This window comes from Phasianus colchicus, chromosome 34, assembly GCF_987193195.1.
Source record: "Phasianus colchicus chromosome 34, bPhaCol1.hap1.1, whole genome shotgun sequence".
NCBI classification, from domain to species: domain Eukaryota; kingdom Metazoa; phylum Chordata; class Aves; order Galliformes; family Phasianidae; genus Phasianus; species Phasianus colchicus.
In genome coordinates this window covers 2,662,114-2,675,692 of record NC_143469.1, presented here as the reverse complement: position 1 = coordinate 2,675,692, position 13,579 = coordinate 2,662,114, and the positions used below count along the sequence as shown (strand labels likewise).

The 13,579-nt window shown below is 61.4% G+C and overlaps 1 protein-coding gene across 5 annotated transcripts in view; it reads right to left on the bottom strand.

The window, feature by feature from the left end:
- Window positions 1-3,485: 3,485 nt before the first annotated feature.
- ILF3 (interleukin enhancer binding factor 3) overlaps window positions 3,486-13,579 on the bottom strand; it is a 31,138-nt gene continuing 21,044 nt past the window's right edge. For 3 of the 5 annotated variants that reach the window (XM_090128826.1, XM_090128825.1, XM_090128829.1), the window contains exons 16-20: window positions 13,038-13,191; window positions 12,862-12,915; window positions 6,111-6,446; window positions 3,755-3,880; window positions 3,486-3,638 (exon numbers count right to left, since the gene is read on the bottom strand). In XM_090128826.1, the coding sequence (XP_089984952.1) occupies window positions 3,511-3,638; window positions 3,755-3,880; window positions 6,111-6,446; window positions 12,862-12,915; window positions 13,038-13,191 (798 nt within the window). In that variant the 3' untranslated portion in view covers window positions 3,486-3,510. The remainder of the gene's footprint in view (window positions 3,639-3,754; window positions 3,881-6,110; window positions 6,447-12,861; window positions 12,916-13,037; window positions 13,192-13,579) is intronic. The other 2 variants (XM_090128828.1, XM_090128827.1) reach the window with 2 other exon arrangements.

Below are 13,579 nucleotides of genomic sequence, written 5' to 3'. Positions count from 1 at the left end.
CACTTATGGGGCTGGGGGAACACATAAGGGGCTGGGGGCACACTTATGGGGCTGGGGGGCACACATAAGGGGCTGAGGGCACACTTATGGGGCTGGGGGCACAATGATGGGGTTGGGGGCACACTTATGGGGCTGGGGGCACAACGATGGGGCTGGGGTCACGCTTATGGGGCTGGGGGCATACTTATGGGGCTGGGGGCACACATACGGGGCTGTGGGCACAACGATGGGGCTGTGGGCACAGTGATGGGGTTTGGGGCACAACAATGGGGCTGGGGGCACACATATGGGGCTGTGGGCACACTTATGGGGCTGGGGGCACAACAATGGGGCTGTGGGCACACTTATGGGGCTGTGGGCACACTTATGGGGCTGAGGGCACAACAATGGGGCTGGGGGCACGCTTATGGGGCTGGTGGCACACTTATGGGGTTGGGGGCACACTTATGGGGATGGGGCACACATAAGGGGCTGTGGGCACACTTATGGGGCTGGGGGCACAACAATGGGGCTGGGGGCACACTTATGGGGCTGGTGGCACCCCTATGAGTTTGGCGTCCCCCTGCCTCAGCCCCGGCTCCAACACAGCAGCTGTGGGGCGGCCAGGGGTCAGCAGCGGGGCAGCTGTGGGGCGCGGCTGGCGCTGCGCGGGGGGTCATTAACACGCGGGGATTAATTGTTCCCCAAGTCAGCAAACAAAGGCGGGACGGAGCGCGGGGTCACCGCGCCTCGGCGCCTCCGCGGCCCGGCTGGGACCCACAGCTCCGCCCCACTTGTGCCCCACTGGTGTCCCAGCTGTGCCCCTTTTGTCCCCCACTTCTGCCCCACTTGTGCCCCACTTGTCCCCCACTTGTGTCCCAGCTGTGCCCCACTTGTGCCCCTTTTGTCCCCCACTTGTGCCCCACTGGTGTCCCAGCTGTGCCCCTTTTGTCCCCTACTTGTGCCCCACTTGTGTCCCATTGTCCCCCAGCTGTGTCCCTTTTGTCCCCCACTTGTGCCCCACTTGTGTCCCAGCTGTGCCCCTTTTGTCCCCCACTTGTGCCCCACTTGTGTCCCAGCTGTGCCCCTTTTGTCCCCCACTTGTGTCCCATTGTCCCCCAGCTGTGCCCCAGCTGCAGCCCAGTCGTGTCCCCATTATTCCTCAGGTGCTCCCAGCAGTGCCCAAGTTGTGCCCCAGTTGTGCCCCATTTCTGTCCCAGCTGTGCCCCAGTTGTCCCCTGGTTGTCCCCCATTTGTCCCCCAGTTGTGCCCCACTTGTGCCCAAGATGTGCCCTGGTTGTCCCTGAGTTGACTCCCATTGTCCCCAGTTGTGTCTCAGTTGTGTCCCCCCAGTTGTGCCCAAGTTGTGCCCTGGTTGTCCCCCAGTTGTCCCCCAGTGTGTCCCAATTGTCCCCCAGTTGTGCCCCACTTGTGCCCAAGATGTGCCCCAGTTGTGTCCCAGTTGTCCCCCAGCTGTGTCCCGTTTGTCCCCCAGTTGTGCCCCAGTTGTGCCCAAGATGTGTCCCAGCTGTCCCCCAGTTGACTCCCATTGTCCCCAGCTGTGTCCCAGTTGTCCCCCAGCTGTGCCCCAGTTGTGCCCCAGTTGTGCCCAAAATGTGCCCCAGTTGTGCCCCAGTTGACTCCCATTGTCCCCAGTTGTGTCCAGTTGTCCCCCAGCAGACGACCCCATGGGTGCAGCATTGGTGACCCCATAGATGTAGGGTCAGTGACCCCATGGGGGGTGTGTTGGTGACCCTATGGGTGCAGATGACCCCATAGATGTAGGGTCAGTGACCCCATGGGGGGCTGTGCTGGTGACCCTATGGGTGCAGATGACCCCATGGGTGCAGCGTTGGCGACCCCACAGACGCAGCATTGGTGAACCCATGGGTTTGGGGTCAGGATGACCCCATAGACGCAGTGCTGGTGACCCCATGGGGGCCGTGTTGGTGACCCTATGGGTGCAGATGACCCCATAGATGTAGGGTCAGTGACCCCATGGGGGGTGTGTTGGGTGACCCTATGGGTGCTGGTGACCCCACAGATACAGAACTGGTGACCCCATGGGGGCTGTGCTGGTGACCCTATGGGTGCAGATGACCCCATGGGTGCAGCGTTGGTGACCCCATAGATGTAGGGTCAGTGACCCCATGGAGGGTGTGTTGGGTGACCCTATGGGTGCAGATGACCCCATGGGTGCAGCGCTGGTGACCCCATGGGTTTGGGGTCAGGATGACCCCACAGACGCCGTGCCGGTGACCCCATGGGGGCCATGTTGGTGACCCTATGGGTGCAGATGACCCCATAGATGTAGGGTCAGTGACCCCACGGGGGGTGTGTTGACCCTATGGGTGCAGATGACCCCACGGGTGCAGCATTGGCGACCCCACAGACGTAGCACTGGTGACCCCATGGGTGTGGGGGCAGGATGACCCCATAGACGCAGTGCTGGTGACCCCATGGGGGCCGTGTTGGTGACCCTATGGGTGCAGATGACCCCATAGATGTAGGGTCAGTGACCCCACGGGGGGTGTGTTGACCCTATGGGTGCAGATGACCCCACGGGTGCAGTGTCGGTGACCCCACAGACGCAGTGTTGGTGACCCCATGGGTGTGGGGGCAGGATGACCCCATAGATGTAGGGTCAGTGACCCCATGGGGGGTGTGTTGACCCTATGGGTGCAGATGATCCCATAGATGTAGGGTCAGTGACCCCACGGGGGGTGTGTTGACCCCATGGGTGCAGATGACCCCATAGATGTAGGGTCAGTGACCCCATGGGGGGTGTGTTGGGTGACCCCATGGGTGCAGCATTGGCGACCCCACGGACGCAGTGTTGGTGACCCCATGGGTTTGGGGTCAGGATGACCCCACAGACGCCGTGCCGGTGACCCCATGGGTGCCGTGCCGGTGACCCCACAGTTGTGGGGTTGCTGTCAGACCCCCCTGCCCCCCCGCAGTGCTGATGCAGACCCTCCTCAGTCGGTGCTTTATTCTCTCTGCTCCCCGCCTGGCGCAGCTCCGGGGTTCCGACCCCCCCCCCCTTTTTTTTAAACCCCAGCCCCCCCCCCCGCCCCCCCCCACCCCCCCCCAAACTGCGGCCGCTGCTCCGACCCCAAATGGTCACTTTTATAAAACGGAAAAAACACCCAAAAACGCGATAAAAGACAGAAAAAAAAGCGGCGACCCCGCGGCCCCCGGTTGGGGACGGAGGCGGAGCCGCCGCCGCGCGGCGTTAACACCAATTAAATAGGGGGGGGGGGGGGGGGGGGAAGGGGGGGAGGGGGGGCGGGGGGGGGGGATGGGGTTTGGGTTTGGAGGGGTGGGGGGGGAACCAACTCAAACCCTATTGAGACAAAACGGCGACGGCGACTAACGAACCATTAATTACAGAGACGCCCTACGAAGGACCGCCGGCGGCGACGCGGTGTCGGGTGGGGGGGGGGGAGGGGGTCATTGGGGAGGGGGGGAACGCGGCGATGCCATCGAACCGAAGGTGGGGGGAGGGGAGGGGGGGGGTCGGGGGGGGGTCTATCTGTACTGGTAGCCCATGCTGTGCTCGCTGCGGCCGTAGCCCTGCGCCGCCGGGTAGGAGCTGGGGGGGCCGCTGTAGTTCTGCCCCGAGCCGGGCGAGTTGTAGTTGGACTGCGAGTAACCGCCTGCAATCGGGGAGGGGGGACGGGGGGTCAGCGCCGCCGCCGGAGGGGTGGGGGGCGCGGGGAGGAGAAGGATGGGGGGTGGGGGGTGGGGGGGCGGCCGTGCCGGCGTTACTGACCTGCCTTACCTTGGTACGACGCCCCGCCGCCCCCCGAACCGCCGCCGTAACCCCCGCCGTGGGAGCCGGAGTACGACGAGCCCCCCGAGTAGCCGCTGCCCCCGCTGCCGCGGCCGCTGCCGTAACCTGGGGGAGGGGGGGGAAAAAGGGAGGGGGGGCGTTGAGCGCCGAGACCACCGCCAAGGGGGGCTGCTGGTCCACGGGGGGCTGCCGGCCCATGGGGGGCTGCTGGCCCATGGGGGGCAACCGGCCCATGGGGGGCTGCTGGCCCATGGGGGGCTGCTGGCCCATGGGGGGTGACCGGCCCATGGGGGGCAACCAGCCCACGGGGAGCTGCTGGTCCACGGGGGGGCAACTGGCCCATAGGGGGCTGCTGGCCCATGGGGGGCGACCAGCCCATGGGGGGCAACCGGCCCATGGGGGGCAACCAGCCCACAGGGGGGCTGCTGGCTCATGGGGGTTAACCGGCCCATGGGGGGCTGCTGGCCCATGGGGGGCGACCGGCCCATGGGGGGCTGCTGGCCCACGGGGGGCTGCTGGCCCATGGGGGGCAACTGGCCCACGGGGGGCTGCTGGCCCATGGGGGGCAACTGGTTCATGGGGGGCTGCTGGTCCACAAGGGGCTGCTGGCCCATGGGGGGCAACCGCCCCACACTGCACAAATCCCACAGCCAGCACCCCGTTACGGCCCCCAAAATCCCAGACGCCCCCCCTAAAGGGCGCAGCCCCCCCTTCCAAGAAGCATCACCACCCCCTCCCCCCCCAGCTGCACCCTGGAAGGAAGGGATGAATCCCCCCCCCGCCTCCCCCCCCAAAACTGCCCCCCACCCTCATTCAACAGCGAACCCCCCCACCCAGCTCCATAAGCTGCCCCCACCCCCAACCCCACCGCCTCAACCCCATCCCCAATCCCACCACCCCAACCCTAGAACCCCAACCCTAGAACCCCAACCTATTACCCCAATCCCACCCCTCAATCCCACCCCCCCAACCCCACCACCCCAACCCTAGGACCCCAACCCCACCCCCCAACCCCATTACCCCAACCCTATAACCCCAACCTATTACCCCAATCCCACCCCCCCAACCTATAACCCCAACCCCACCCCCCAACCCCATTACTCCAACCCTATAACCCCAACCTATTACCCCAACCCCCCCCACCCCATTACCCAGCCCCAGAACCCCAACCCTATAACCCCAACCCCAACCCCCAACCCCCCCCCAACCCCATAACCCCAATCCCACCCTCAACCCCACCGCCCCAATCCCACCCCCCACCCCTATAACCCCAACCCTATAACTCCAACCCTATAACCCTAACCCCACCCCCCACCCCATTACCCAACCCTATAACCCCAACCCCACCTCCCCAATCCCAATCCCAACCCCAACCCCCCACCCCCAATCCTCCCACCCCATTACCCAACCCCATAACCCCAAACCCACTGCCCCAATCCCACCCCTGTAACCCCTATAACCCCTGTAACCCCCATAACCCCTATGACCCCATGACCCCTATAACCCCTATAACCCCATGACCCTTATGACCCCATAACCCCTATGACCCCATGACCCCTATGACCCTCATGACCCCTATGACCCCTATAACCCCTATGACCCCATGACCCCTATAACCCCTATGACCCCTATGACCCCTATGACCCCTATAACCCCTGACTCCATGACCCCTATGACCCCTATAACCCCCATGACCCCATGACCCCCATGACCCCATGACCCCTATGACCCCATGACCCCTATGACCCCCATGACCCCATGACCTCTATGACCCCCATGACCCCATGACCCCTATAACCCCCATGACCCCTATAACCCCTATGACCCCTATAACCCCATGACCCCATGACCCCTATAACCCCTATGACCCCTATAACCCCTATGACCCCATGACTCCTATGACCCCATAACCCCTATAACCCCTATGACCCCCATAACCCCTATAACCCCATGACCCCTATAACCTCTATGACCCCATGACCCCTATGACCCCCATGACCCCTATAACCTCTATGACCCCTATAACCCCTGACTCCATGACCCCCATGACCCCTATGACCCCTATAACCCCTGACTCCATGACCCCCATGACCCCTATAACCCCTGACTCCATGACCCCCATGACCCCTATGACCCCTATAACCCCCATGACCCCCATGACTCCTATGACCCCATGACCCCTATGACCCCATGACCCCTATAACCCCTATGACCCCATGACCCCTATAACCCCCATGACCCCTATAACCCCTGACTCCATGACCCCCATGACCCCTATGACCCCCATGACCCCCATGACCCCATGACCCCATGACCCCTCCGCGCTGGCACTCACTGAATTTGCTCTCGTAGCTGTACTCGGAGCCGCCGGGCGAGCTGTAGGAGTTGGAGTAGGACGAGTAGCCGCTCTGGCCGTGGCTGTAGCCCTTCTGCTTGCCCTGCGGCCCGTAGCTGCCGTACTGGTTCTGGCCGTAGCTCTGCTGCTGCTGGCCCTGGTGGCCCTGGTAGCCCGAGCCGTAGGACTTCTGCTGCCCGCCGTGCTGCTGCTTCTTGCCGCCGTGTTTGGGCGCCGTGGGCGAGCTGTAGCCGTCGCCGCCCTGGTAGTACGAGCCGAAGCCCGAGGAGCCGCCGCCGCCCGCGTTGGAGTGGCCGCCGTTGCTGTAGAACTGGCCTGGGGGGAGACGGGGCGTCAGTGGGGCTGGGGGAGGCGGGGGGTGGGATGAGAGTGGGGCACGGAATGGGGCAGAGAAGGGGGGACTGAATGGGGCAGAGAATGGGGCATTGAATGGGGCAGAGAATGGGGCACAGAACGGGGCAGAGAATGGAGCAGAGAATGGGGCACAGAATGGGGAACTGAATGGGGCACAGGATGGGGCACAGAACAGGGCACAGAATGGGGCACAGGATGGGGCAGAGAAGGGGGAACAGAATGGGGAACAGGATGGGGAACTGAATGGGGAACAGAACGGGGTACAGGATGCAGCACAGGACGGGGCATAGAATGGGGCACAGAATGGGGCATAGGATGGGGAACGTAAAGGAACACAGGATGGGGCACAGGATGGGGGCACAGAACGGGGCATAGGATGGGGAACAGGACGGGGAACAGGATGGGGAACATAAAGGAGCACAGAACGGGGCATAGGATGGGGAACTGAATGGGGAACAGGATGGGGAATACAATGGGGCATCGAATGGGGCACAGAATGGGGAACAGGATGGGGCATAGGATGGGGAACGGAATGGGGCACAGGATGGGACACAGGAGGGGGCACAGAATAGAGCACAAAAGGAGCACACAATGAGGCACAGAACAGGGCATCGAATGGGGCATAGGATGGGGCACAGGATGGAGAACAGGATGGAGAACAGGATGGGGCATAGGATGGGGAACTGAATGGGGCACAGGATGGGACACAGAACGGGGCACAGGATGGAGAATAGGATGGGGAACTGAATGGGGCACAGGATGGGGCACAGAACGGGGCACAGGATGGAGAATAGGATGGGGAACTGAATGGGGCACAGGATGGGGCACAGAACGGGGCACAGAATGGGGCACAGGATGGAGAATAGGATGGGGAACTGAATGGGGCACAGGATGGGGCACAGAACGGGGCACAGAATGGGGCACAGGATGGAGAATAGGATGGGGAACTGAATGGGGCACAGGATGGGGCACAGAACGGGGCACAGAATGGGGCACAGGATGGAGAATAGGATGGGGAACTGAATGGGGCACAGAATGGGGCACAGGACGGGGCACAGAATGGGGCACAGGATGGAGAATAGGATGGGGAACTGAATGGGGCACAGGATGGGGCACAGAACGGGGCACAGAACGGGGAACAGAATGGGGAACAGAATGGGGAACAGGATGGGAACAGAATGGGGAACAGGATGGGCACAGAATGGGGAACAGAATGGGGCATAGGATGGGCACAGGATGGGGCACAGGATGGGGAACATAAAGGAGCAGAGGATGGGGCACAGGATGGGCACAGAATGGGGCACAGGATGGGGAACAGCCAGTGGAACACATCAAAGGACCGGCTGACTTGAAAAGTGCCAGAGATCCTCACGAGTGGGGTGGAACCACCACAGAACCACCACAGAACCACCACAGAACCACCGCAGAACCACCACAGAACCACCACAGAACCACCACAGAATAGCCCACTTTGGATTGAACTCAACACAGAACCACCCAGGTGGGATGGAAGCCAGCACAGGGAGGACCAAGCAGGATGGAACCCATAAGAGAACAGCTCAAGCGGGATGGAAGCCATCATAGAACCAACCAAGTTGGGTGAATCCCATCAGAGAACGGCCCAAGGAAGATGGAACCCATCAGAGAACGGCCCAAGTGGGATGGAAGCCATCATAGAACCAACCAAGGAAGTTGGAACCCATCATGGAATGGCCCAAGTAAGATGGAACCCATCAGAGAACGGCCCAAGTTGGAAAGGAACCATCAGAAATATCCCAAGTGGGATGGAACCAGCACAGAACTGCCCGAGTTGGATGGAACCCGTCAGAAAACCACTCGAGTTGGATGGAACCCGTCAGAAAACCACTCGAGGTGGATGGAACCCGTCAGAAAACCACTCGAGGTGGATGGAACCCGTCAGAAAACCACTTGAGGTGGATGGAACCCATCAGAAAACCACTCGAGTTGGATGGAACCCGTCAGAAAACTGCCTGAGGTGGATGGAACCCATCAGAAAACCACCCGAGGTGGATGGAACCCGTCAGAAAACCACCCGAGGTGGATGGAACCCATCAGAAAACCACTCGAGGTGGATGGAACCCGTCAGAAAACCACCCGAGGTGGATGGAATCCATCAGAAAACCACTCGAGTTGGATGGAACCCGTCAGAAAACCACCCGAGGTGGATGGAACCCATCAGAAAACCACTCGAGGTGGATGGAACCCGTCAGAAAACCACCCGAGGTGGATGGAACCCGTCAGAAAACCACCCGAGGTGGATGGAACCCATCAGAAAACCACTCGAGGTGGATGGAACCCGTCAGAAAACCACCCGAGGTGGATGGAACCCGTCAGAAAACCACCCGAGGTGGATGGAACCCATCAGAAAACCACTCGAGGTGGATGGAACCCGTCAGAAAACCACCCGAGGTGGATGGAATCCATCAGAAAACCACTCGAGGTGGATGGAACCCATCAGAAAACCACTCGAGGTGGATGGAACCCGTCAGAAAACCACCCGAGGTGGATGGAACCATCACAGAACACCACAGGTAGGAAACGAACCATCAGAGAACGGCCCAAACGGGACGGGACCATCACAGAACCACTCCAGTTGGGTGGAACCCATCGCACAACAGCCCACGTTGGATGGACCCACAGGTCCCTCCGTGTCCGACCCCACCGCACGACCCCCAGGGCTCCCAGAGCTCCGCTTCGACCCCAACGTGCTGGGCTGAGCTCTGCCGTGCCTTCAACACCGTCACAACCACAGCAGCACCGAAATGCTCTATGGACAGAAAACCATCCTGGGACACAGCTGGCAGCCGAGCGCGGTGCCAGTGCTGACACAAGTGGTGATGAGGAGGAACCTCGTTAACGTAACGAGGAACGAAGCCAACAGCCCCACTGCTGCTCCAGCAGCCGCCCCGGCGCCGAGCTGGGCAACGTGGGCACGCACAACGAGAGCCAAAGTCACCGAGGAGCTCCACCACCATCACACCTCGGGACGCACTGCAAAGCCTCGGCCTCAGCTGCTGCACTGCCAGGAAGGACAGCTTGGGGTTGGGGTCCTTGGGTTGGGGCTTTTGGGTTGGGGTCCTTGGGTTGGGGCTTTTGGGTTGGGGTCCTTGGGTTGGGGGCTTCAGGTTAGAGCTCTGGGTCTGGGGATCCTGGGATTGAGCCCAAGGGTTGGAGCTTTGGGTTGGAGCCCCATGGGTTGGGGGTCTTCAGGTTAGAGCTCTTGGTCTGGGGATCTTGGGTTGGGGCTCTTGGGTTGGAGCCCCATGGGTTGGGGGTCTTGGGTTGGAGCCCCATGGGTTGGGGGTCTTCAGGTTAGAGCTCTTGGTCTGGGGATCTTGGGTTGGGGCTCTTGGGTTGGAGCCCCATGGGTTGGGGGTCTTGGGTTGGAGCCCCATGGGTTGGGGGTCTTCAGGTTAGAGCTCTTGGTCTGGGGATCTTGGGTTGGGGCTCTTGGGTTGGAGCCCCATGGGTTGGGGGTCTTGGGTTGGAGCCCCATGGGTGGGGGTCTTCAGGTTAGAGCTCTTGGTCTGGGGATCTTGGGTTGGGGCTCTTGGGTTGGAGCCCCATGGGTTGGGGGTCTTGGGTTGGAGCCCCATGGGTGGGGGCCTTCAGGTTAGAGCTCTGGGTCTGGGGATCCTGGGATTGAGCCCAAGGGTTGGAGCTTTGGGTTGGAGCCCCATGGGTGGGGGTCTTCAGGTTAGAGCTCTTGGTCTGGGGATCTTGGGTTGGGGTTCTTGGGATTGAGCCCCGTGGGTTGGGGTCTTCAGGTTAGAGCTCTGGGTCTGGGGATCTTGGGTTGGGGTTCTTGGGATTGAGCCCCGTGGGTTGGGGTCTTCAGGTTAGAGCTCTTGGTCTGGGGATCTTGGGTTGGGGTTCTTGGGATTGAGCCCCGTGGGTTGGGGTCTTCAGGTTAGAGCTCTGGGTCTGGGGATCCTGGGATTGAGCCCAAGGGTTGGAGCTCTGGCTTGGAAGCCCCATGGGTGGTGGTCTTCAGGTTAGAGCTCTTGGTCTGGGGATCTTGGGTTGGGGCTCTTGGGTTGGAGCCCCGTGGGTTGGGGGCTTCAGGTTAGAGCTCTGGGTCTGGGGATCCTGGGATTGAGCCCAAGGGTTGGAGCTCTGGCTTGGAAGCCCCATGGGTGGTGGTCTTCAGGTTAGAGCTCTTGGTCTGGGGATCTTGGGTTGGGGCTCTTGGGTTGGAGCCCCGTGGGTTGGGGGCTTCAGGTTAGAGCTCTGGGTCTGGGGATCCTGGGATTGAGCCCAAGGGTTGGAGCTCTGGGTTGGAGCCCCATGGGTGGTGGTCTTCAGGTTAGAGCCTTGGTCTGGGGATCTTGGGTTGGGGCTCTTGGGTTGGAGCCCCATGGGTGGTGGTCTTCAGGTTAGAGCTCTTGGTCTGGGGATCTTGGGTTGGGGTTCTTGGGATTGAGCCCCGTGGGTTGGGGGCTTCAGGTTAGAGCTCTGGGTCTGGGGATCCTGGGATTGAGCCCAAGGGTTGGAGCTTTGGGTTGGAGCCCCATGGGTGGGGGTCTTCAGGTTAGAGCTCTTGGTCTGGGGATCTTGGGTTGGGGTCCTTGGGTTGGGGCTCTTGGGTTGGAGCCCCATGGGTTGGGGTCTTCAGGTTAGAGCTTTTGGGTTGGAACCCCATAGGTTGGGGCTCTTGGGATTGAGCCCAAGGGTTGGGGCTCTTGGGTTAGAGCTTTTGGGTTGGGGTCCTTGGGTTGGAGCCCCATGGGTTGGGGTCTTCAGGTTAGAGCTTTTGGGTTGGAACCCCATAGGTTGGGGCTCTTGGGATTGAGCCCAAGGGTTGGGGCTCTTGGGTTGGAGCTTTTGGGTTGGGGTCCTTGGGTTGGAGTCCCATGGGTTGGGGTCTTTCGGTTAACAGTCTTGGTCTGGAGCTCTTGGGTTGGGGTCCTTGGGTTGGGGCTCTTGGGATTGAGCCCAAGGGTTGGAGCCCACGGGCTGGGGTCCTTGGGTTGGAGCCCATGGGTTGGAGCTTTTGGGCTGGGGTCCTTGGGTTGGAGCCCATGGGTTGGAGCTTTTGGGCTGGGGTCCTTGGGTTGGAGCCCATGGGTTGGAGCTTTTGGGCTGGGGTCCTTGGGTTGGAGTCCAAGGGTTGGAGCTTTTGGACTGGAGCTTTTAGTTTGGGGCTCTGGGGTTGAGGTTTTTGAGTCAGGGGTTTTGGGGTTGGGCCCATTGGGGTGCAGCTCTTGGGTTGGAGCCAACGCTCATCACGGACCCAACAACAGCCAAGGGCAGAGCTCCCAAGGACAGCAGGGGGGGATTCTCCAACGGGGCCACCAAAGGGCCCCCAAAGGGCCACCAAAGGGTGCTGACTGGGGGCAGAGCCGCGTTCCCTCAGACAGCAGAGGACCCCCCCAGCCCCCCCAAACCAGACCCACGCATCCCCCTGCCCCCAGCACCGCTCCCATCGCCCCCAGCCGTGGGTTCCGCACAGAGAACCGCCGCAGACGCAGCGCTCCCACCACCGCCTGGCCCCCAGCACTTAATTACAGAGCACTAATTAACCCTCGAGGCTCAGAGCATCCCCAGGTCTTCCCGCGACGGAGAGGCACGGACCCAACGCCCGGGATTTATTAAAAGGCTCAAATCGATACAAAACCCGCTGGGAATTAAGACAAAGGTTCGTTAAAACGCTCCGGGGGTCGCGTCTGCATTGCGATGCCGGCGTTGGATTTTAAAGGCTAAAAGGATTTCTTCCCACAAAAATAAAACGCCGAATGACGCCGGATGGAAGCAGAGCCCGGTCCGTGGGGCAGAGCTGCTGCTGGGACAGCCGGCGACACCACGGGGACAACAGCACCAACACTTTGGGGTTTGGAGATGGAGAAAACGTGGGGGGGATGGGAGGAGGGGGGGTGGGGGAGGGGGGAAGTCTTTTGGGTTGGGTTGGGTTGGGCTGAGTTGGTTGGGGGGTTGTGTGTTTTTGCAACGCTTTGGGATGGTCTATGGAGCCCCAAAATCATGAAAGCCGGAGCAGTCTGTGAAAAAGTCACCTACAAGAGGGGGAGACAGAGCAGAGAGAGGCATTAGATGGCGGTGGGGGAATGGCACAAAGCGCCACGACGAGCACACATCGCTCTGCTCCTGTCCCCCCCCCGTGAAGGCTCCTTCCAAAGACCAACGCCGGGGGGGCTCTCGGGGGTCCCCACCCAAAGCTGCCGGCTCGAAGCAGAGAACAAAACCGACCCCGTTCCGGCGGAACCGCGCGGCGCCGGGAGGCGGCAGCGCCTTTAAGGGCGTCTTTCTGTCCGTCCTTCCGTCACCAACCCCAAAAAAAACACCACAACGAAAACCAGCTCTCCCCATCGCTACCCGGAAGGGAAGGGGGGCAACTTACTGTATCCCGCCGTCGCCGAGTTCCCCCCGTAGCCGTAGCTCCCGTAGCCGCCGCCTGCCAAACACCAAAAGGCTCAGAAATGGGGGAAACGGGGGCCGGACACCAAAAGGTTCAGAAATGGGGGAAACGGGGGCCGTCGGTCATCGTTATTTGGGGTGGTTGGGGTGGGGGCTCACCTGCGTTCATGTAGCCGCCGTGGTTGCCCCCGTAGCCGCCCCGGCCTCTCCCACGGCCGCGCATGTTGCCGCCCCGGCCCCGGCCGCGCATGTTGGGCGGTGGGGGGACGTCGTTGTGCATGGGACCCCCCATCCCAAAACCCGGGTTGTGCTGCTGCAAAGAGAAGAGTGGATTGGTTGGGGTGGGCTGGGGGGGGAGGTCCTCGAAGGTTATAGAAATGTGGGATGGTTGGGGTGGGTTTGGGGGGTCCCAACATGGGATGGTTGGGGTGGGTTGGGTTGGGGAGGTCCTTAAAGGTCACAGAGCCATGGAATGGTTGGGGTGGGTTTGGGGGGTCCCCAGAAGTCATAAAAACATGGGATGGTTGGGGTGGGTTGGGTTGGGTTGGGGAGGTCCTTAAAGGTCACAGAGCCATGGAATGGTTGGGGTGGGTTTGGGGGGTCCCCAGAAGTCATAAAAACATGGGATGGTTGGGGTGGGTTTGGGGTGTCCCCAGAGGTCATAAAAACATGGGATGGTTGGGGTGGGTTGGGTTGGGTTG